Source organism: Gigantopelta aegis, chromosome 6 (genome assembly GCF_016097555.1).
Source record: "Gigantopelta aegis isolate Gae_Host chromosome 6, Gae_host_genome, whole genome shotgun sequence".
Classification (NCBI taxonomy): domain Eukaryota; kingdom Metazoa; phylum Mollusca; class Gastropoda; order Neomphalida; family Peltospiridae; genus Gigantopelta; species Gigantopelta aegis.
The window spans coordinates 28,999,578-29,023,247 of record NC_054704.1 but is presented as its reverse complement, the minus strand read 5'-3'; the positions used below and the strand labels follow the sequence as shown (position 1 = coordinate 29,023,247).

The window sequence follows — 23,670 nt, the reverse complement described above, 5'->3', positions numbered from 1 at the left end:
TCAAATGGTCGAGTTCAGGTCACGTCGGAATCAATCAAATAGTTCGCGAACGTCAGCAAAACGTTTGCTTGCTGAACTTGGGATTGATGTCGTAAACATTGCAAAAAATAATTAGCTATTATATAATATGTTATGTGCCTTTTGGTGCTTGTTTTACTTTATTAAATTAATATAGCAGCTTGTGTACAAACATACTATTGTATTTTAAACATTTTGGGGTTTTTTAGTTGATACGACACCAGTTTTAAAAGTTTCTTTTTTCGCCCCAAATATTTCCGCATTTAGATGGTCTAACCCAAAAGAAAGTTAACGTTTTCATAATCTACCATAAAACTAAACTACGTTTGTTTTTTAGAGACAAAACAGTTCAACTTGTAGTAATTTATATATCTTGTTTTCTGTGTGTATGAATTATTTATGTAAATAACATTATTTGCTGCCAACAAGTCTTGCTAGATATTAACAACTCGTTAAATTGGTAAATATATAATAATATAATAATAATTATATATTTGTATAAAGGGTAGTTACTTTAAAATAAGCCAACTAGTTCTTAAAAGTGATTTTCGGTTAGCGGCATTTATATATTTAGTGGATGAATTTTGTAGTGGACAAACTACATCGGTCAAAAGCCCCAAGTGGCGTTTGCTTAGCAAATTATCGAGACCGTGGAAGCAGCATTCGTGTATTTTTTTAAATCGAGACTACAGCACACGACAGATTCATTTATGATAAGTTTTAAAACGTGACGAACAGTTATTATATTTTGCCTACAATAACAGGTATATTTATGATAACATATTAATAATAATTAGAAAAATATTTTAATTAGTTGACTACAGATTATTTACGATCAAAGACCATAACTTGTATGTAATGATCATCATAGAGCAAAAGAGGGTGGGGGAGTAAGATCCCAGGCACAATTTTTGTTTGTTGTTTGCCAACTTTTTCCCTTGGGTTGAACTCATGCCTTTGATTACTCAAGACAATTATTTTGGGTTGCTAAATTCATTCCACACATATACTTGCACCGTGTTAAGTCACAGCCTCTTTTTTTTTAAAGTCGGGCTATGTGGGATTAGTCCGGAGGGACGTAGTAAGTGTGGTTTTTACAATAACTGTGTCCAAATTTCCTTAAATACCCTTAATATAGCTGGTATTCAAAACTTGTGGCACCATGTTTCAACCATTTCTCAACCAAAATGGTGCAACAAATGGACACACAAACCAAAAATGTATAACCTACCATACTCACAAAATCCCGATTGAAGTACTTGCATCATTATTAACAAAATAAATCTTCAACTACAACCTTAAAAAGTATCCCTTCCACGAAAGTATTGCATCAGTATTGCAAATCGGTTGTCCGCGTGTCCAGGACAACCAAATTATGTTGCAACTATTCTAAAGTTGTCAAACAGTTGCCCTTGTTGATGCATCCCAATACTGACCACTTGTGCTTACCGAGTGTGAATTTTTTAGACACCATCTGGCAAGCTTTAGTCTAATTAATAATGAAATATTTCTTAAATGTTGTCATTATTAACTTTACTTCAAAACGAGTTCTGCATTTTGTAAAACATGTTTTTCATGTTTTAAGTTCTTTGTATTTTCATGAATTAAATTGTATTTTTGTTAAATGGTTTAGTAATATCATCAATATAAAATATGTGGTGAAATAATCCAGATAGGGACAAACTAGTAGTACTAAGTAGGGTCGATTTGACATGAGAAAAAATGTTTGGTATCACTGAAAATGCAGTTCAGGCCTGCTACTCGTGATCGTCATGTGTACATTGTTTTAAAGAGTATTCCTGCACTTTCTCACTCTAAGCAATTCAACAATTAAGCAATTCCTGCAGCATTTTGCATCATTGGAATTGTACGCGTTATTGAATGGTGGGGGTTGTTTGTTAAGAAGTATGTATCCGTTTAAAAAAAAAATTGTAATATTACTTGTGTTTAATTTGTTTGATCTCCTACACAGAGGTTAAGCAGTCGTTAAAAATTTGCGCTGAATATAGTGTTTTCCCTAGAAATTTGGCAAGGTATGGTAGACTACACACTTTTGAGGCATTTTTACTATTTTCAGGGCATATTTTTTATTAATAAAAAATAATAATAATCGAAATACAAATAAATGTAATTAATGTGCTTGCTTTAATAAAGGAATTGCAAAATATATAACAGGAACATTTTATTAATTAATCATATATATTTCTAGTGTTTTATAAAGGCAATTTTAGAATTAATTATTGAAAAGGGCTTGTTTAATCTCAGGACAACTTGGAGCCGATTAAGGCAAGATGGCACTAGACTATTGAGGCATGGTGCTGCATCATGCTGAAACAAGCTAGGGAAAACACTAGAATAATGTTGGCTAACACAAGACATGTGAAAGGCCACAAACTACACCAACAACTATCCAGTTCATCAAAGTATTATGAATGTGACAGCCCAAGTGAAGATGAGTTGTAGATAAATAATGTTAAAAAAGGAATAAAACTGATAAGTAATGATAATAATAAAAATATTTTAAATTTCAGTTTCATTTTAATGATTAATAGTTCAAATTTATATTCATAAAACTTTTATGAAACATATGGGCAACCAAGAGATGATGTTGGGCAACCAAACTTCAGCTACTGGTTGCCCACCAGGCAACCCATCACAATTTTACATTTGTGCACACCTGTGCCTTAATGTGACCCGTGTACTAATTTAGGATTACCACATTATCAAAGATTTAGACCACCTACTGTTCGTTTATTTTTTTAGTGTAACATTTAGATGTGCAGCCGAGAAATTTTAAACCTATATCATAGAGAGAACATTTTTGGTGAACATAAGCATTCAGTTCTAAAGCATCAGTATTCGAGATTAAACATTTTGGGCAGTATCCCAGTTGGATACTAACATTTCAAAATCTGGTATCCCACCTGAGAATTTAGTATCCAACATAAATGAAATTCATAAATAACATCGTGACAAACTTGGATGACACTGTTCTCGTTCCCAGTCTATTGCTACGCCATAATCGAAATCGCTGCATCTATTTTTGAGTAATACTGACATAAATTAATATTTAGCAGTAATCTTTAAGTGTTTCTGACATTACTAATGATAAATCTACCTGTATCAATTTTCTGCAGATGGGGAATCAATATCTCAAATAAAGTTTGAAGGGAGGAAACATCCAACAAAAACAATAGCGACTTAGCGGTTCCTTGCTATGCTGCTATTGCTCCAGTGTAGCATTAGACTGGGTACGAGTTGGGTGAGATATTGTTACGGCATAGCATTAGACTGGATACGTGCTCGAAAATACTGTTACTTAACTTCACCAGTAAATAACGACTTTCATTGTTTCAGTGAAAACTAACAACGCAGGATTAAAAAACTGAACAACATTTTATGGTATCCCGGTGGGATACTGGGTTATTGAAGTCTGGTATCCCTGGGATATCGGGATACCATTAATCTCGAACACTGAGCATATATCAATATTTATAAATATCCAAATAGCTACCTTTTTATTAGTATTTCTATGCTTCAAATAAGCACTAAACTGGCTGCTATGTAGCAAAGTTTACTGCACGTGCATCAAAAACTAGCATACATCAGCTGTAAATATTGTTAACTATGTTAGACCTACCTGTTTTGGTTAGTCAAATGTTTAGTGTATAGCTTACAGTCCAAACTTTTCAACGCAAAATATTTCTGTGTTTTATTAAAACATGTATGTTGTTCAACAAAACATGTACTTATAATTTATGAAAATTATTTTAGATATTTTAAGTGCAAGTGCGAATAATGTTTACATGCTCATATACCACTAGAGTTTCGAGCATGTCCGTCCCAGGGCCTGTCTCTGGATAGCCAGTGGCTTGTCCCAGGACAGAAAAAAAAATTAAGCGGACAATTTTGAAATTTACATCCAAAAATGAAAAAGTGGGCCTTTAAAATTTTGATGCGCATCTCTAATTAATATAATTAATAAAGACAATTCTACTCATTAAATTTGGTCGCTAGATTAGATCGGGTGGTCAAAAATAAATTAGATAAGTTCGGTGGCCTGACTCTGGATTTGGGGGGGGGTTAGAGTTGAAAATGGGCAGAATTTTGAAAATAGCAATTAGTAAAAAAGTTAATAGAATTTTAAGGCAAAGTTAACAGATATTTTAAGGCAAATTACAAAATGGAGTCTTCGCTAAATCGGTGTTAACAGAATATATTTTTGGAAGACAGCAAAGTGGAAGCTACAGTGGGGAGAAGAACACTTCAGTTTATTAGGTGTAAAATGTTCGCTTAACTTGGACGAAACTATTTTGCAAAATATTGAACCAAAAATACTTAAAATGAAAAACATGATAAAACAGTGGTTCACGAGAAAACTTACAGTTATGGGCAGAATTGTTGTTGTAAAAACTTTTAATTATTTCCAAAATAACACATTTATTAATTTCATTACCAAATCCATCAATAAAATTGTTAAAAGATATAAACAAAATCATGTTTATTTTATATGGCAAAATAAACCAGATAAAACTAAACGTGAATTTTTAATGCAAGATTACCAGTTTGGAGGTATTAAAATGTTAGACGTTGTAAATTGTACAACAGCACTGAAATTGACTTGGATAAGGAGATTATTTCTATCACGATCCAATTGGACAATTCTCTTTCAATCTGTAACAGGCTTAACAACTAAACAATTAATAATATATGGGGATAATTTTATTCAAATTAAGAAAAGGAACATACTTAATTTGTTTTGGAAAGATGTATTAAATAGCTGGCTAATACTTCAACAAAAACCTGGCTTTAATAATGATGATTTGTTAATTTCTAATATTTGGTATAATAATAACATATTAATAGACAAAAAAAAACTATATTTTATAAACACTATATTGAAAAAGGTATATTATTTATACAAGATTTATTAGATGATGAAGGACGATACATGAACTTTGATACCTTAAAAGCAAAATATAACATACGGTCAGGTTTTTTTAGAATATACCTCGTTATTAACGGCTGTCAAATCCTTTATGCGTGATATAATAAATACAAATAACCAAACATTCTATTTAGGCAAAAATCCAATATTTCCATTGAAAATTAAATTCTTTCTAAAAGACCAGTTGGGGAAGTAAAACCTTTTACAAACTGCTAAATAAATCATCTATAGTTCCTACATCACAAATGAAATATTCAGCGGAAGGGTGTGATTTTACCTCTTCATTATGGGCGAAATATTATAGTTTACCATTTTGTTCTTTAATAAAAGACCCAATGCTGTTATGGTTTCAGTACCAGATTTTACATAGAATTATACCAACAAATACCTTTTTACATAAAATAAAACTGATTGATTCTAGTATATGTAACTTTTGTTCACATGAACCAGACACACTGCAACATCTATTTTTGACTGTTCTAAGGTATTATAGAAAAATTGTTATTACAAAAAGGTGATTAAACCCAGTTGAATAGGAACACAGTCTTATTTGGAATTATAAATAGTAAACATATATTTGTAAACTGGTTAATTGTTCATGTAAAATATTATATATAAATCAAAATTACAAAAGAGTACACTAAATGAAACTGGTATTAACAATTTTATTAAGATAAGATACAAATAGATAAATGCATATATTACAAAAACTGTTGACATACAGAATTCGACAACAATTGGGAACCATGGTTAAAAGTTCTAGAAGGCCACAACCGAGACACTTAGTACTTTTGTTATGTCTATCATTTTAAGTATGACGCCAGTTTGGAAGTATATCTATAACTTCATTTTAAGTTTTCTCTTTTAAATCTTCTTTTTATTTCCACTTTTGTCACTGTTCCTTTTTTATATATTAGTATGTTATTTGCTATGTACTTTGTTAGGTAGTGAATTTAGGGCCCCAACCCTGACACTATCATAACATATACTACTCAAAAGAATTTAAGGGTCAGACGATATTTTCGACATTATTTTCTGAATGTCAATTATATTAGCTAGACCATAATGTCACGCATGGTATTGTTCCATTTTGACGAAAGTGGGTCTAAGCAACCCATAAATGAATTAAAATCCACTGTCATTGACACTGTCGACTAGTTCTAATGGCGAAAACATGCTTACATTTGCACGTAAATTAGGGCGAAAGCAAAAGGTCTGCTAAGTGCCCATAACTTGCTTTGTCACAAAGCGCTTCATTTGCACGCTTTGCACGTGTATTCCATGTTCCCAATGCTGAATTTCCGTATAATTGGAGCTTGCGTTCGTGTACATTGCACACTCCAAATTCGACAATGGTACGACGTCAACTGACTATCGAAGATCGAGAAGGGCTATTGCTTGGCTTCAGGATGGCAATACGCAAAGAAATGTTGCTCTGAGACTTGGTGTCAGTCAGAGTGTCGTTGGCCGACTGTGGCAACGGTACCAAGCAACGAATTCTGTTCGAAATCGTCCACGTTCGGGAAGACCCCGAAGCACTACAAATAGAGAGGACCGCTACATCACCAATATGGCTCTACGTCAACGCACAACCACTGCACGCCAATTACGTGACAATCTGCGGACTGCGACTGGAACTCAAGTGTCTGATCAAACCATACGCAATCGTCTGAGAGCCAATAATCTACGCTGCCGTCGCGAGGCTGTTCGACCACCACTCATACCACGTCACAGAACGGCCAGACGTCACTGGTGCACACTTCATCTGCGGTGGCAATGTGTTCAGTGGGGTCGAGTGATGTTCACTGATGAGTCCAGGTTTAGTCTCCAGTTCAACGACGGTCGGGTTCGTGTCTACAGACGTCCTGGGGAGCGCTTCGCTGACGTTAACGTTAGACAACGTCACCGGTTCGGTGGTGGCAGCGTCATGGTGTGGGGCGGCATCTCTATCCACCACATGACCCCCCTTTATGTGGTGGATGGCAATCTGAATGAGATTATCCGACCGTTGGTTCTCCCAGGCCTTCAGCAGATTGGCGGCGGGGCAGTTCTGCAGGATGACAATGCCAGACGCCACCGCGCCAGGGTGGTAACGGACTTTCTCAGACAACAAGGTATCGCCAGGATGGATTGGCCAGCATATTCGCCTGACTTGGCCCCAATAGAGACGCCTGGGACGAATTAGGCAGGAGAGTTCGGAATAACCATGCCCCTCCGGCCAACCTTCATGATCTGGGTCAACTTCTTATGGCAGAGTAGCAGGCCATTCCCCAAGAGTTCTTCAGACGTCTGATCAACAGCATGAGGCAACGAATGTTCTAATGTGTAAAATCCATGTTTGACAACCTTCAACTTTGACAGCATGTCATGTGACTTTCTTGTATACAGTGACGTTTATTTGTGTTTTTTTGTAAATATGGAACAATAAATAAAAAATTTGGTGTAGTTTACATCATCAATCTAATACACTGAAACTTATTTGGTTATAAATTTTTGACCCTTAAATTCTTTTGAGTAGTATATTTCTGGGGCAATAAACTATTAAAAAAAAAAAAAAATATATATATATATATATATATATTTCTGTGTTTTATTAAAACGTATGTTGTTCAACAAAACATGTACTTATAATTTATAAAAATTATTTTAGATATTTTAAGGCAAATTACAAAATGGAGTCTTCGCTAAATCAGTGTCAACAGAATATATTTTTGGAAGACAAATATAACAATTGTAATGTCTTGCAGTCGTCAGGATTTCATATTTCATGAAAACAATTGTTACTGGCAGTGGTACTGTGTCGGTAAAATCACAGAAGCAAAATTTCTTTTCCCATAATTATTATATAGAGTATTACTATTCAACGAAATTATTTATTTAGATATATATATATATATATATATATATATATATATAATAAAACAGTTTCCGATGGGTTCTCATGATCACAAGGCACGGAACCAAAAAAGTGTTTCCCATGAAATTTTAAATCCTATGGCCTGAATCGTGTTATAAGTTGAGCAAATTAATGGTTATAACATTTGGTAAAAGTGTTTGGTTACAAAATTAGGTGCATTCTGAGTTTTAATAAATATATAAACAGACATTCATAAAGACATTTATGTTAAAATATATACGGACCATAGTTTTGGCAAGTATTTATAAAGCAAGTTTTCACAGCAGACAACATGACAATCATGTGACTTAAACAACTAAATAGAAGTACAGCTGATAAAAGACAATTTTTTTTTTTTTTAAAGTGTGCAGTGTTTATGAGTGTATTAAGTTTAATCTTCCTTTCTTTGATCATTTTAACCTTATTTTTTACGAACATTTCTGTGAATGTGACAGGTTTGTTTACTTTCCCATGGATGCAAAAGTCACCAATGTCAAAAATCTTCCAGTGTGCACAAACAATGCAACCACCGAAACAGAGCAATGGACGATACAATTTTGTGTTAGTTTTCCTTTTAATTTGTTGACACATGAACCAAAATAGGGCAAAAACACATGACCTTTAGGTACTTTATTAAAACACAAATTTGTAGTTTTCTTAATTTATGGTGATCAACCCAAAATATATGGTAAAGTGTTGTCTGTATGTATATGCATGTTTATACATGTATATATTTACATACTACTGAATTGTGTCAGTAAAAGTGTGAGGTCACACGTCAGTAATTGTTCTATACTGTAGTTCAAATAAGGGTTTTAAAAATTAAAATAAGCTGTAGGTCAATATTACTATTACTACTATTACTACAATATTGTATGTAGTCATTGTGATTTTGATTTTTCTTGTTTACATTTACTTTTATTTTTACACTTTGTGTGCCTGTTCAGTTGCAGGTTTTATCATCATGGCTGATGTAAACAAGCTGGTTTTTTCAATTTTGTCATTTCTGGATGATCAGAAAAAGCATGGAAATCTTTCAGATGACCAAGTAGAGAGTATTGAAGGTATGTGAAAATATGTTTAAACTAGAAAAGTGTTTCTTTGTTAAATGTCACACATGTTGTTACACCAATATTGGTTGTTATAAATCGCAGGATGAATTTTCTGTAATATCTAAACCAGTTGTTGCAATTACAATACCTATATTGAGTTCGGAATTTTTACTTGCCACTGAGAAAGTACCAGTCACAAATGTAGTTGACCCACATATTTTTCCAGTTGCACCACCTTAATATTGATTTTAAAAATTATAAGCAATTGAGTTTGTGATATATAGTATTTTTTGTGAAAACTTTAAACAAACTGCATTTTAAATATGAATCCTTCCAAAACAAATTTCAGTGGACATCTGTTACATCAAATGTAGTTAAAATCACTCGCCACCTTTACATGAATTTTCTCCCTAACTCAGATTATGGACATAAGATATACCTGGTAGAGGCTATTTCATTGTTTTTGTTTTGTTTTTGAATATGATTTTTATGTCGACGAGTGATGCTAAATACAGTTTGTCACGAATTGTTTCAATATATGAAAGAGAGTTGGATGCATTTTTAAACGAGTTGTAAGATAAATGGTATTAAACAGACACAAATGTAATATTTTATTTTTCACATATTAAAAACCAGTTTTGAAATAAATTATTTGCAACTAAAACTTTTTTTTACGGCCCTTGAGCTTGCTGTTAACTTACGTGACACAGAGCAGTTAGTTTCAAGTCAACACAGAGCAGTTATTTTTTATTTTTTTATTTTTTTATTGGATGGTATAGGTGTGGTGACGAGGTCACCACCTACGAGCGCCCAATTATATGTCTTTATATTGATATCACATGTGTATTATTGGTGTGTATTATCATCAATAATGAATGCTTTTTTTTACCAACCGGTAGACATCGGCGTTTCACAGGAGCTATCATTCCCCAGAGATTAGTTCAAGGAGAGTAATTTTCATCTCCCCTTAGCACTTGTATTTATGTGATATCAATATGGTTATATCTTAAATGACTTCTAGTAATCTAAGTTAAGGAAGCAATTATTGACTCTCCACATTTTTTTTTAATAGCAAAATCTGAACAGGTGTGTAAGAAACATTTTTCTTTTCAGTTGCTTATCAGTGTTTGGAGTCTGCCTATAAAATAAATGTCCATGATCCTGACATGCAAGCCAAGTACCAGGTTCAGAGAAATTTGCTCGATATCTTCAATTCACAAATGGTGAGAATTAATTTGTTTACAAGTCCATGCTGGTAAGCTTTGAGTAACATATTTTCGTATATATAATATGTAAATATATTTAAAAAGTATTTTTGCATGAAACAGGACTTAAGAAAAATATAAATTTTATTAATACTTGAAAGTCTGTTGAGGTCAACGAAATCAGCTGTTTATTTTTACCTATTTTAGGTCAATGAGTATTGACACAAATACTGCAGTTGTAGATAATTATTTTATATCTTCTGTTGGACTACTTTTACATTTGTAGCCCAGTACAGATTTTGCAAGTTTATCTTTGCACGAAGCCTCACTGGAGGAAAAACAGGAGGCAGAAGATTGGAAGAATAAAGGTTTGTCAATTATTATTATTATGGTGTTGTAGTAATATAAAGTTTAACATTTAGGTTATACAGGATCAAAAATAGCTATAGCCCTTAAACTAAGCCTTCTTATATTTTTTTTATGAATCTTAATGCAAATGTTTTAACCAGAATTAATTAGAACTTTTTTAAATTTTATTTTTTTTAAATTTATTTATACCTGTAATCTTTAACAGTAGCAGTTATCAGATAATTTTATAAAAATATGCATTTGTTTTTGTATATAACCGGCGTCGTGGTTAGGCCATCGGTCTACAGGCTGGTAGGTACTGGGTTCGGATCCCAGTCGAAGCATGGGATTTTTAATCGAGATACCGACTCCAAACCCTGAGTGAGTGCTCCGCAAGGCTCAATGGGTAGGTGTAAACCACTTGCACTGACCAGTGATCCATAACTGGTTCAACAAAGGTCATGGTTTGTGCTATCCTGCCTGTGGGAAGCGCAAATAAAAGATCCCTTGCTGCCTGTCGTAATTAAGTAGCCTATGTGGCGACAGCGGGTTTCCTCTAAAAAACAGTGTCAGAATGACCATATGTTTGACGTCCAATAGCCGATGATAAGATAAAAAATCAATGTGTTAAATAAAACAAACTTTTTGTTTGTTTGTTTTTGTATGTACCTATTTCAATGCAATAATATAACAAATATATTAATTCCTGGTTTACAGTACATTATTATTATTATTTTTTATTTTTTTTATTTTGCAGGGAATGATTTCATGAAGAATAATAAATTTTCTGATGCATTGGAGTGTTACGCTAAAGCTATCAATCTGGATGGGAAAACAGCAGTCTACTACTGTAATAGGTACATGTGTGGTTTTAGCCAGATTGAAAAAGTGTTTGTCATCAGCAAATTTTTAGTTGAACCAATATATAAACAATATATTTGCACCGATATTGTATGACATTAAAAAGGCATTGGTTTTTTTTTTAATTTCAAGTAAATTTTTTGATGGTTTTGAATATCAAATGTTTTATATTTAGGGTGTTTCATGTGAATTTTGCCACAAGTTTCGTTTTAAATTACTTATTGGAATTTATTATTGTTTTGCAAATGTTTTTGGTGTGAGGATTTTAAGAATTGTAATAATTGTGAAAATCACAAATTACTGCATGTATTCCTTATCACATTGCAGGATAGATCAAGTAGCAAATAAATATTTTTAACTGTCAAAGTGTTCTTTAAATCAAATTCCATGAATATTCTCAGAAGAAATAAAGGAATGTTTTATTTAATGACACACCCAACACATTATAATTACAGTTATATGGCATCTGACATATGGTTAAGGACCACACAGATAATGAAAGAGGAAACCCGCTGCTGCCATACAGGGGGCTACTCTTTCCGATTAGCAGCAAGGGATCTTTTATATCCCACAAACAGGATAGTACATACCACAGCCTCTGTTGTACCATTTGTGGAGCACTGGCTGGAACAAGTTATAGGCCCACTGGCAGGAATCAGTCTTAGATGGACAGCTCATCACGCGAGTGCTTTACCACTGGGCCATATCCTGCCACCTGACTATTCTCAGAGCATGATGAAATGGTATAAAACATTTATGTGATACACATATTTTGACATTTCAGAGCTGCTGCTTACAGCAAGTTAAACAAGCCCCAGTTAGCTATAGACGACTGTAACCTAGCTCTCACCATTGATCCGAGTTACAGTAAAGCGTATGGACGACTAGGGTAAGATACATTTTAGTAGATGTTATGAATTCAGCATATGTTATAATAGATGTTACAGTAAGTTAAACAAGCCCCAGTTAGCTATAGACGACTGTAACCTAGCTCTCACCATTGATCCGAGTTACAGTAAAGCGTATGGATGACTAGGGTAAGATACATTTTAGTAGATGTTATGAATTCAGCATATGTTATAATAGATGTTAGTGTAAGTTAAACAAGCCCCAGTTAGCTATAGACGACTGTAACCTAGCTCTCACCATTGATCCGAGTTACAGTAAAGCGTATGGACGACTAGGGTAAGATACATTTTAGTAGATGTTATGAATTCAGTATATGTTATAATAGATGTTACAGTAAGTTAAACAAGCCCCAGTTCGCTATAGACGACTGTAACCTAGCTCTCACCATTGATCCGAGTTACAGTAAAGCGTATGGACGACTAGGGTAAGATATGTTTTCGTAGATGTTATGAATTCAGCATATGTTATAATAGATGTTACAGTAAGTTAAACAAGCCCCAGTTAGCTATAGACGACTGTAACCTAGCTCTCACCATTGATCCGAATTACAGTAAAGCTTATGGACGACTAGAGTAAGATACGTTTTAGTACATGTTATGAATTCAGTATATGTTATAATAGATGTTACAGTAAGTTAAACAAGCCCCAGTTAGCTATAGACGACTGTAACCTAGCTCTCACCATTGATCCGAGTTACAGTAAAGCGTATGGACGACTAGGGTAAGATACATTTTAGTAGATGTTATGAATTCAGCATATGTTATAATAGATGTTACAGTAAGTTAAACAAGCCCCAGTTAGCTATAGACGACTGTAACCTAGCTCTCACCATTGATCCGAGTTACAGTAAAGCGCATGGACGACTAGAGTAAGATACGTTTTAGTAGATGTTATGAATTCAGTATATGTTATAATAGATGTTACAGTAAGTTAAACAAGCCCCAGTTATCTATAGACGACTGTAACCTAACTCTCACCATTGATCCGAGTTACAGTAAAGCGTATGGACGACTAGGGTAAGATACATTTTAGTAGATGTTATGAATTCAGCATATGTTATAATAGATGTTACAGTAAGTTAAACAAGCCCCAGTTAGCTCTAGACGACTGTAACCTAGCTCTCACCATTGATCCGAGTTACAGTAAAGCTTATGGACGACTAGAGTAAGATACGTTTTAGTAGATGTTATGAATTCAGTATATGTTATAATAGATGTTACAGTAAGTTAAACAAGCCCCAGTTAGCTATAGACGACTGTAACCTAGCTCTCACCATTGATCCGAGTTACAGTAAAGCGTATGGACGACTAGGGTAAGATACATTTTAGTAGATGTTATGAATTCAGCATATGTTATAATAGATGTTACAGTAAGTTAAACAAGCCCCAGTTAGCTCTAGACGACTGTAACCTAGCTCTCACCATTGATCCGAGTTACAGTAAAGCTTATGGACGACTAGAGTAAGATACGTTTTAGTAGATGTTATGAATTCAGTATATGTTATAATAGATGTTACAGTAAGTTAAACAAGCCCCAGTTATGCTATAGACGACTGTAACCTAAGCTCTCACCATTGATCCGAGTTACAGTAAAGCGCATGGACGACTAGGGTAAGATACATTTTAGTAGATGTTATGAATTCAGTATATGTTATAATAGATGTTACAGTAAGTTAAACAAGCCCCAGTTAGCTATAGACGACTGTAACCTAGCTCTCACCATTGATCCGAGTTACAGTAAAGCGCATGGACGACTAGGGTAAGATACATTTTAGTAGATGTTATGAATTCAGTATATGTTATAATAGATGTTACAGTAAGTTAAACAAGCCCCAGTTAGCTATAGACGACTGTAACCTAACTCTCACCATTGATCCGAGTTACAGTAAAGTGCATGGACGACTAGGGTAAGATACATTTTAGTAGATGTTATGAATTCAGCATATGTTATAATAGATGTTACAGTAAGTTAAACAAGCCCCAGTTAGCTATAGACGACTGTAACCTAGCTCTCACCATTGATCCGAGTTACAGTAAAGTGCATGGACGACTAGGGTAAGATACATTTTAGTAGATGTTATGAATTCAGCATATGTTATAATAGATGTTACAGTAAGTTAAACAAGCCCCAGTTAGCTATAGACGACTGTAACCTAGCTCTCACCATTGATCCGAGTTACAGTAAAGCTTATGGACGACTAGGGTAAGATACGTTTTAGTAGATGTTATGAATTCAGCATATGTTATAATAGATGTTACAGTAAGTTAAACAAGCCCCAGTTAGCTATAGACGACTGTAACCTAACTCTCACCATTGATCCGAGTTACAGTAAAGCGCATGGACGACTAGGGTAAGATACATTTTAGTAGATGTTATGAATTCAGCATATGTTATAATAGATGTTACAGTAAGTTAAACAAGCCCCAGTTAGCTATAGACGACTGTAACCTAGCTCTCACCATTGATCCGAGTTACAGTAAAGCTTATGGACGACTAGGGTAAGATACGTTTTAGTAGATGTTATGAATTCAGCATATGTTATAATAGATGTTACAGTAAGTTAAACAAGCCCCAGTTAGCTATAGACGACTGTAACCTAGCTCTCACCATTGATCCGAGTTACAGTAAAGTGCATGGACGACTAGGGTAAGATACATTTTAGTAGATGTTATGAATTCAGCATATGTTATAATAGATGTTACAGTAAGTTAAACAAGCCCCAGTTAGCTATAGACGACTGTAACCTAGCTCTCACCATTGATCCGAGTTACAGTAAAGCTTATGGACGACTAGGGTAAGATACGTTTTAATAGATGTTATGAATTCAGCATATGTTATAATAGATGTTACAGTAAGTTAAACAAGCCCCAGTTAGCTATAGACGACTGTAACCTAGCTCTCACCATTGATCCGAGTTACAGTAAAGCGTATGGACGACTAGGGTAAGATACATTTTAGTAGATGTTATAAATTCAGCATATGTTGTAGTAGATCTTACAGCAAGTTAAACAAGCCCCAGAAACGATTGTCACCTAGCTCTCAACATTGATCTGAGTTACTGTGAAACTAGGGAAACATACATTTGTGAATCAGTTATTGTTATGGTTGGATAATACTCCTTAATACAGAAAAACCTCTCAAATCAACAGTATTCAGAGTAGAGAGGTTTAGTTAGATACTAGTAATTAAAGGAAGGGACAATTAAGGCATTTGGCCTGGTATGCATATTCAACAATATATAACGCACATTATTGTTTAATATCAACAAGTATAATTGTATAGTTAATTAATAAAACGCTTAAATGTGACAGCTATTATATATAACGGGCGCAGCCATATTGTACCATCCCAGTGAATACGCCCTCTGGCGAGCTGGTGGTTACATAATTAGGAATTAGTCTTCGAACTGAAGAAACAAAACATACCTGATTTTTTGCAGATGCATCGCAATGTTCTGTAATAATATCCATCCCAGTAAGCAGGCAACATAATACAATTATTTCAACACTTTGACAATGGTGGCTTATTTTGTATTGAAAAATAATATATACTTGTTTTGTACATAAATTAACCCACATACTGAAATAATAATCGGAGTGTGTTCTTGGTTAATTGGTCTTTTCTTTCGGTGGCCTGTACCTGTGGTTCCTGTGTCTAGACACACTAAAAAGACGTGCCTCTATTATTAAGATCACAAGGTATTGTCTGTTAGCCGCGCGGATGCCCCTCAAATCGTAATGGACATTATCACTTTATTACTGTAAGTAATTCTGTAAAACCCTTGATTAAGTAGACTTTCCCATCTAAAATCACAAAACTGACCAATTACATAGTCCCAAAGAAAAGAAAATTATCACTTGGGTATCGTGAGTGATCGTTTTTGCTTGAACATACCCTACCAATAGGCCTAATAATAAGCATTTTTTCTTTGGATTTTTTTTTAAAGAGAAAAATACCATAACTCCATTTTATTCTATTGATGCAAATTGAAATATATTTAGTTAAATAATGTTATACTATCAAGTCATTTATGTTGTTTTACAAGTCAGGTTGATGAAAGCGAAGCGCCTTGTCATAAATTAGAGCGTTTGTTTACACTGTGCTTAAGAGGGGTTGGACGGAGCAGACGTGACTTCGCCCCAAGCTATACCACCGGACGTCACAAAAACGAAACAAAATGGCTGCCCCCAGTTAGAAGGAATAATCATGGTTTTTATTAATTCTAAAATTACACGTTTTTCGTTTATTAAAGTGTCAGTATGTGTTGGTGGTTCGGGTATGCATCTTTCCAACATATAAGGCTTTTATTTGAGTTTACCCTCCCTTTAAAAAGGGACCCTGAAAAACATCCAGTTTTGAGGGAATTCCGGTTTACAGACGGTCTGGTTTTGAGAGGTTTCTTTGTATTTGGATTTATCTTAATTTTTATATCTAATTAAGGGACAGACATATTGTGCCAGCAATACACAGCAGCTAGCTGGTCCTATTCTGCCTAAGACAGAGATTACTTGTTCATTAGAGAAATGTGTGCAGTGGTCTGAACCACAGTTTCGAAGTTGGTACTGTGCCTCAGAAGCTGGTTTTTAATGTCAAATGTCATAACTAGAAAAAGTCAATTTATCTCACTCCACAAATGAGTGTTTAACAGATTAGCCAATGACTATGAGTGTTTAACCGATTAGCCAATGTTTAAATTACAGAATTGCCTACACAGCCATAAATGACCATGAATCGGCACGAGAGTGCTATCGGAAAGCATTGGAACTAGATCCTGACAATCAGAGTTACCAGAACAATTTAGAAATCGCTGAGCAGAAAGCTAGAGAATTTGCATTTGGGGTAAGTGATGCAATCTCTGATGATACTCAGAATATTATGAAATGCTTGTGAATTTTTTTTTTTTTATGTTATGAAAATATTGTAATACGGCATCCAGTCCTAACACTCTTTCATTGTAAATCTGTTTTATTTTTATAAAAATCTTCTGTTTCCACAAAAGCTGATGAAATATGGAGGTTGCTAGCTTATTTTGATAAGTCTGCTAATTTTTTATGTATAATAATTAAACGTTGCATTGATTTTTGTCTTCAGGCTGGGTTCGCGGGAGGACCGGCAGGTGGTTTTGACATGGGAGGATTGTTGAGTAACCCTGCAATGATGAACATGGTAGGTAAATGGTAGATAATGTACATTGATGCAGGAAATGATTGCACAGTTCTGAAAAATAGAAATTATAGAGGATATTTCATGTGGGGTTTTTTAATACATGTGATTTATATTTCAATGATTGGAGTTTGCAATCATGATACAAGAGTCATGCTTGCATATTTCATAGGATGAGCCTATTTATTATGTAAAGTAATAATTTTTTCCATAAATCTGCTGTAACCCATTTAATTGACAAAGTTTGTCATTTTCATAAGGGACATTACTTAAAGTGAAATAATAGTGTGGAAAATACAACTTTCAAGTGTTATTTTTATTACTGATTGACAGCACCGATTCTTTTAGATAATTCAATAATTACTGTAACTGTAATGTTGTAAATGTTGGAGAGCATAAAACGTTTCTGAATTTGGCGAGGCTATATAATACAAGACGCTAATGTTTTTGACGCTAAATTTAAAGAGACTTACAACAGATTTGTTCCAGAATTGTGATGGTTTGTCGGTGAATAACTGAACACAAAACAATGGCTACATGCTGATGATTAAACCAAAGGATAGCAAACAATAGTTAGCATGCACATTACTTAAATGTTTTACTAACTTTAAGTTTACTCTGAGCTGCATACGGTTACAATTGATCAGTAGTATTATTTCAGCTATCCTACTATTTAGTTTCTGACATGCCGACCTCGCTAAAGTTTTAGGTCACTAATATGTCACTTATTTGGATTTCACCAAATTTTAAGGTTGCTAAAATTTTATCATTTACAGTATTGTTTTATTTTACATTTTATAAATACTATTAAACATGGTTGAAATGTGCCAATTATAAATCATATTAAATTTGTGTTTTTGCTAATGACTGTTACTTATAGATTTATTCAAGCAAATGTATTGACAAATATGTTGTAATATTATTATTTTTTGTTTTGCTTTAAAATGAAACAAATTATTAAAGTAATAAACAGTGATATCACCACCTTTGTTTTATTTAATTTGAAGTACTATATATTAGTGTTTATTTCAAATGTTATGAATTGCTGATGATGGTGGATATAATTTCAGGCATCAACCATGATGGCAAATCCAGAAATGCAGCGGATGTAAGTAAACATTGAAATTAATATCATCTGCCCATCCATCGAGAAGACCAGACATTACAAAAATTACAGAAATGTGTTGTCTTTTATCTTCCATTGCACTTTTCCTTTTTGTTCACTCCTTGTTGGTTTTTGGAAGGATTGGCCTGTGTAGCAGCAGCAGATTTCCTTTTATCAACACAGCCATGTGAGATATGAAATGGATGTAGGTTTAAAGTGAGAGATGAGGTGGTACAGCGGCATTGCACATCGTGATTGAGCTGTGTGCTTGCTCCAAGTTGGTGCCAGTGTTAAATAACTCTGTACATGCCAGCCTTAAAGTTAAGTAGCCTAACCAGTGGGCCAATGAAGCTTGTCTTTTCTCAAGTTTGTTTATAGACAGTAGAGCATTGATGTATTTTACTATTGAGTTTGCTGTGACAGCTGTTGATGAATATGTTAAACATAATTACCTCTGACATATTTAACATTATTTATAAAACATATTTCTCCATTATGGACATTTTGAAATATTCGGTGCTTTCCCTTGATTTCAAAACATGCAGAAGTTATGAATTTGAGGGTTTGATGTCCTTTTATTAAATTTATGATATAATAATGAATATTTCACTGTCGGAAATATTCTTCACATAAAATAGGTGTAATTTATCTCGTAGGATGGCAAATATTTTGTCTGGGACGACACAAGGGCAGGGAGAAGGTGTGCCCAGTGAACAGGGTTTAACATCACTACTACAAGCGTAAGTAATCTTCATTGCAGATACCTGTAGCACGAACATTTCTACATATTTGTGTCCGGTCAAAATTGGCTGGATGACAAGTTAGCACTGAAGATTTAATGGTGCTTAAAATCTTTTTAATTAGTGTTAGTTGCATGTAGGCTTGTAGAATGTATTAACACTAATTGTATTTTGAATTTTACAAAAACATCTTGTATTTCATTAACTATAGGGTGTTAACCCTCAGATTACTGCAGGGAACATTTTGTTTTCAAAATCATGATCAGCGATATTTCTAGTGAGTTGAAAATTGATTAGCAACTATTGTTTAATGTTGTAAAATTGTGTACTGACACGATACTGAACAAAATTATTCCTGAACTGTTATTAAGGATTACAGTTATTATCTTGTATTGTCTGCAAGGTCATGTCACTGTTGATTGTATTCACTTTTATGTATCATTAATGTGCTGCTATAATCCCAGAATAGATTATATCCCAAATAAATGCAAACCAGCTGAATATTTCACTTCCTAATTTGCACTGGTCTGCTGTTTAGCCATTGGGTGTGAAAATATCATATAAGTGAAACTAAGCCATTGGATGTGAAAAGTTCAATGCAACCGAACCACTGAATGTGGTAGTAAACTGTGCCACTTGTTTTCAGAGGACAGCAGTTGGCATCACAGATGCAGCAGCAGAACCCAGACCTTGTAGCCCAGATCAGGAGTCAGTTCCAGGGCCAACCCACTGGACAGGAACCACAAGAACCACCAAAAGGTGAGTCACAAAGCAATAAAGGCAGGGCGGGACGTAGCCCAGTGGAAAAACATTCGCTTGATGCGCGGTCAGTATAGGGTTGATCCCCACTGGTGGGCCTATTGGGCTATTTCTCGCTCTAGCCAGTACACTACGACTGGTATATCAAAGGTCGTGGTATGTGCTATCCTGTCTGTGGGATGGTACATATAAAAGATCCCTTGCTACTAATGGAAAAATGTAGCAGGTTTCATCTCTATGACTGTGTCAAAATGACCAAATGTTTGGCATCCAGTAGCCGATGATTAATAAATCAATGTGCTCTAGTGGTGTCACTAAACAAAATAATCTTTCTACAATAAACTCTAAGGTGTATGTTGTTTAATTAAGATTCTCATAAACTTTTACGTATTAAACAGCAAAAACGTGTGCACATTTTCACATTCACCCTTTGTCTTATTCTTTGAGCTCTCCTATTTAGAACCCATTTTATTTTGAACCGTACAGTTAATAGCCAAGTATAGCTTAATTATTATGTCTTCCTAAACTTTTTAATCTAACGTTAAAGTTTGTTTTGTTTTTACGACACCACTAGAGCTCATTTATCATCGGCTATTGGATGTCTAAACATTTTGTAATTTAGATATATAGTCTACGCTACATTTTTTTCATTAGTATCAAGGGATTTTTTTATATTCACCATCCCACAGACAGCATAACACATACCACAGCCTTAGTTATACTTATTGTTGAGTACCTGCTGGAACGAGAAATATGTCAATGGGGCCACTTTTTAATTTAGTAACTTCGGTCACTGGGACAGAACGTAGCCCAGTGGTAAACTTGCTCACTTGAGGTGCAGTTGGTCTGGGATCAATTCCCGACGGTGGGCCCATTGAGCTATTTTCACTCCAACCAGTGCACCATGACTGGTATGTCAACGGCCGAGGTGTGTGCTGTCCTGTTTATGCTATGGTGCATATAAAAGATCCCTTGCTACTAATGGAAAAATGTAGCAGGTTTCCTTTCTTAGACTGTATATCAGAATTAGCAAATGTTTGACGTCCAATAACCGATGATTAATAAATCAATGTGCTTTAAACAAAACAAACTTTATTCCTGTTACCATCACTGATGAGAACTAGAATACTGACATTATTTCCTGGATGTTTCTTTGTTTTTTCAGATTCTGAAAGCAATCAATGATGTTGTGCTGTAATCCCAGACGTCTTTCGCTATCACACCATCCCGGGATGAAATCAAGTTGTCATCTCAAGTCGTCATCGGACAGACCTCATTGCATGTATCATCTCCATCACATCATTTCACATGTGTGTTGTTGTTAGTCTTGGTCAGCTTGCACTTTACAGAATGAGTCAAGAGCACTCTACTTAAAAGTTTCAAAACCAGAAACACTGGTAACTGATCTCATTGGCAGGCATGTGATCTTTCGGATTTTTTTATCAGATTTCAGCTCCCTTTTTTTTGTGTGTAAACTGATTTTCACAAAGTAAATTTGATTAGATTTAAAATGCTGAAAACTGACTTTTATTTAGGTGTAGTGTAGAGGCTCCAGATGTTTTTCTCAATTTGACCAAACCAATGGATTGGTGATGGTAAAACTAATGTATTCATTATATTTTGTCACCATCTTATCTCTATTTGAGATCTAAGCTTATCAAGATAGGTAAAGGCCTTTATATAGAATGCTCTCAGACTGTTCTAGCAAGTGTTTTCACTCACCAAGACTGGGTTGTTTTCTAAATTGTTGACGGATAAAGAGGATGGGTATTTGCCATAAGTGGAAGCAGAAATGTTTTATTACATTCAGTGACTTTGTTTCATTGACTTAATTGTTATTATGACACCTTGTTTGTTACCAACAGTAGTCATTAAATCCGAAACCCTTGGGTGACAGTACGAGGGTGAAGGGTGTTTTCCGCTAGTGGAATAAAAATGTTTTACTATGTTGTGCGTCTTTATTTTTTGCTGTATCAGTGAACTGACATTTCAGGAATATTATTTCTGTTGTCAGCGGTATTAACTGCTTGCACTGGCGAATAATTTATTAAATTGTTTTATCAGGTGTTGGAATCAGTACAAAGGCTGACATATTTATTTCCCTTACTGGATGTATAATGCATAAGATTTTGTTAAAATAATGGATTTTGTCTTCTGCTGTTATTATTACATATTGCTTAAACTCAAGACCAGTAAAATGACCTGTTGTAAATGGAAGAAGTTTGTTGTATCTCGACATTTGATCAAATTTATTCAGTGGTGTTTATACATATGATATTATGTCATCACACTTGATGCAGTTGCTTACTTTGTGGAATATTCCATTTTATAGGTTATTTAGTGCTATTTGCTGCATCATAAAAGTTGATAAACTTTGTACCCTTAAAGTTAACAATTAAGGATTGTCTGTTATTTCTTTTACATTCATCAGGGTATGAACAAAACAAAATCATTTGCAAACTGTGAATCGGCAAAGCAGTTCACACATAAGTTTGCAGATTATTTTAAAAAAAATTCATACCCAGATGAACTGAACAGAAATAAACAATCCTTATAATTAAATTTAAAACAAATCTACAGGTAATAACACTAAAAATTAATGTTTTATTTTTAATTATTTAAACAATAATGCTCAATAAGACAAATTACCAATATAACATGACATCATCACGTACAATGTACCCCAACGTTAATTTTCCTATAAGAAATTCCGTAACACAGGTTTGACTATTTTGTCACGGAATTTCAGTTATTTTTTTAGTAACTCATCAAAAATAATGTTTTTTGTTATTTATGTTGTCTGCCTTTAATAATTGACAAACCCATTTACTATGTGTCCATCATTTTTTTTTACCTTTTATACCATGTACTAGTCATACTGAGGTAAGACTTGTTAACTTACCAAGGTGCTGTGCTGAGAAAACTTAAAACTATAGTCTCTGGTATATTTTTTATTATTTAACAATTAGAACAGGCCATCCATATTAATTTTCTTACAGTCACATGTCAATTTTCGGAACCCGTTAGCTATTACTCACTAATTTAGGTCACATAAAATGGGTCAATATTTCAAATTCTAAAGTAACTGGAACTCTGTACATAAAGTTTTTATCTATTGTCAGTCCCACAGGGAACGCCTTTTTTGATACATGTACTATGGAATTTGCTCCAAATTATTTATTTCTAAGCCAATTGTTTTGTAACTTGCACACACAAGTAGTAATTTTTTTGGTTATTTCACAAACACTTTTACTTTTCCTCTTACGTCAAACTAAATTGAAATTATTCACACAAAAAACACTTGTTGAAGGATGGGACTGACTATAAGTAACCAATTGTTTTGTTAGACAGATTATACTTCTGTAGCAAATAAAGTTCACATACTCCTGAAGTTTTTAACTTTTAATTTTAGAATGTAATGGTTCACTATGTAACTAACAGGCAGTTTAACAGAACAATAATTTGCATGAAGATTGTGTCCTGTGTAAATGTATTATCTCCATTTTAACTTGGCAGCAGGCTACTATACCAGTTTTTTGGTTTCATAGTATTAGAAACATGGTAATAGCTTGCAAATGGTATGTTGCAGATGGCAATAAACACTGATAACTATTAACATACAAGTTTATGAAAACTGATGGTGCTTGTATTTTTCAGTAGCCAGTG

At 34.1% G+C, this 23,670-nt stretch overlaps 1 protein-coding gene across 1 annotated transcript; it reads left to right on the top strand.

Moving 5' to 3' along the window:
* Nucleotides 1-672: 672 nt before the first annotated feature.
* On the top strand, nucleotides 673-21,950 carry LOC121375543 (small glutamine-rich tetratricopeptide repeat-containing protein alpha-like). Its single transcript, XM_041503044.1, has 12 exons — nucleotides 673-782; nucleotides 8,810-8,926; nucleotides 10,028-10,137; nucleotides 10,406-10,487; nucleotides 11,225-11,324; nucleotides 12,113-12,217; nucleotides 16,938-17,076; nucleotides 17,329-17,403; nucleotides 18,471-18,508; nucleotides 19,162-19,245; nucleotides 19,892-20,004; nucleotides 21,170-21,950. The coding sequence occupies exons 2-12, from the start codon at nucleotides 8,827-8,829 to the stop codon at nucleotides 21,187-21,189; spliced, it is 966 nt and encodes a 321-aa protein (XP_041358978.1). The 5' UTR covers nucleotides 673-782; nucleotides 8,810-8,826; the 3' UTR covers nucleotides 21,190-21,950.
* The last annotated feature ends 1,720 nt before the right edge of the window (nucleotides 21,951-23,670 follow it).

What these genes read in the sequence shown, in the direction of transcription:
- LOC121375543 (XM_041503044.1), top strand. Translation starts at nt 8,827, where the DNA reads ATGGCTGATGTAAACAAGCTGGTTTTTTCAATTTTGTCATTTCTGGAT. An exon ending in ATATCTTCAATTCACAAATG is followed by an intron (nt 10,138 to 10,405) that starts GTGAGAATTAAT and finishes TTACATTTGTAG; the next exon opens with CCCAGTACAGATTTTGCAAG. An exon ending in GCAGTCTACTACTGTAATAG is followed by an intron (nt 11,325 to 12,112) that starts GTACATGTGTGG and finishes TTGACATTTCAG; the next exon opens with AGCTGCTGCTTACAGCAAGT.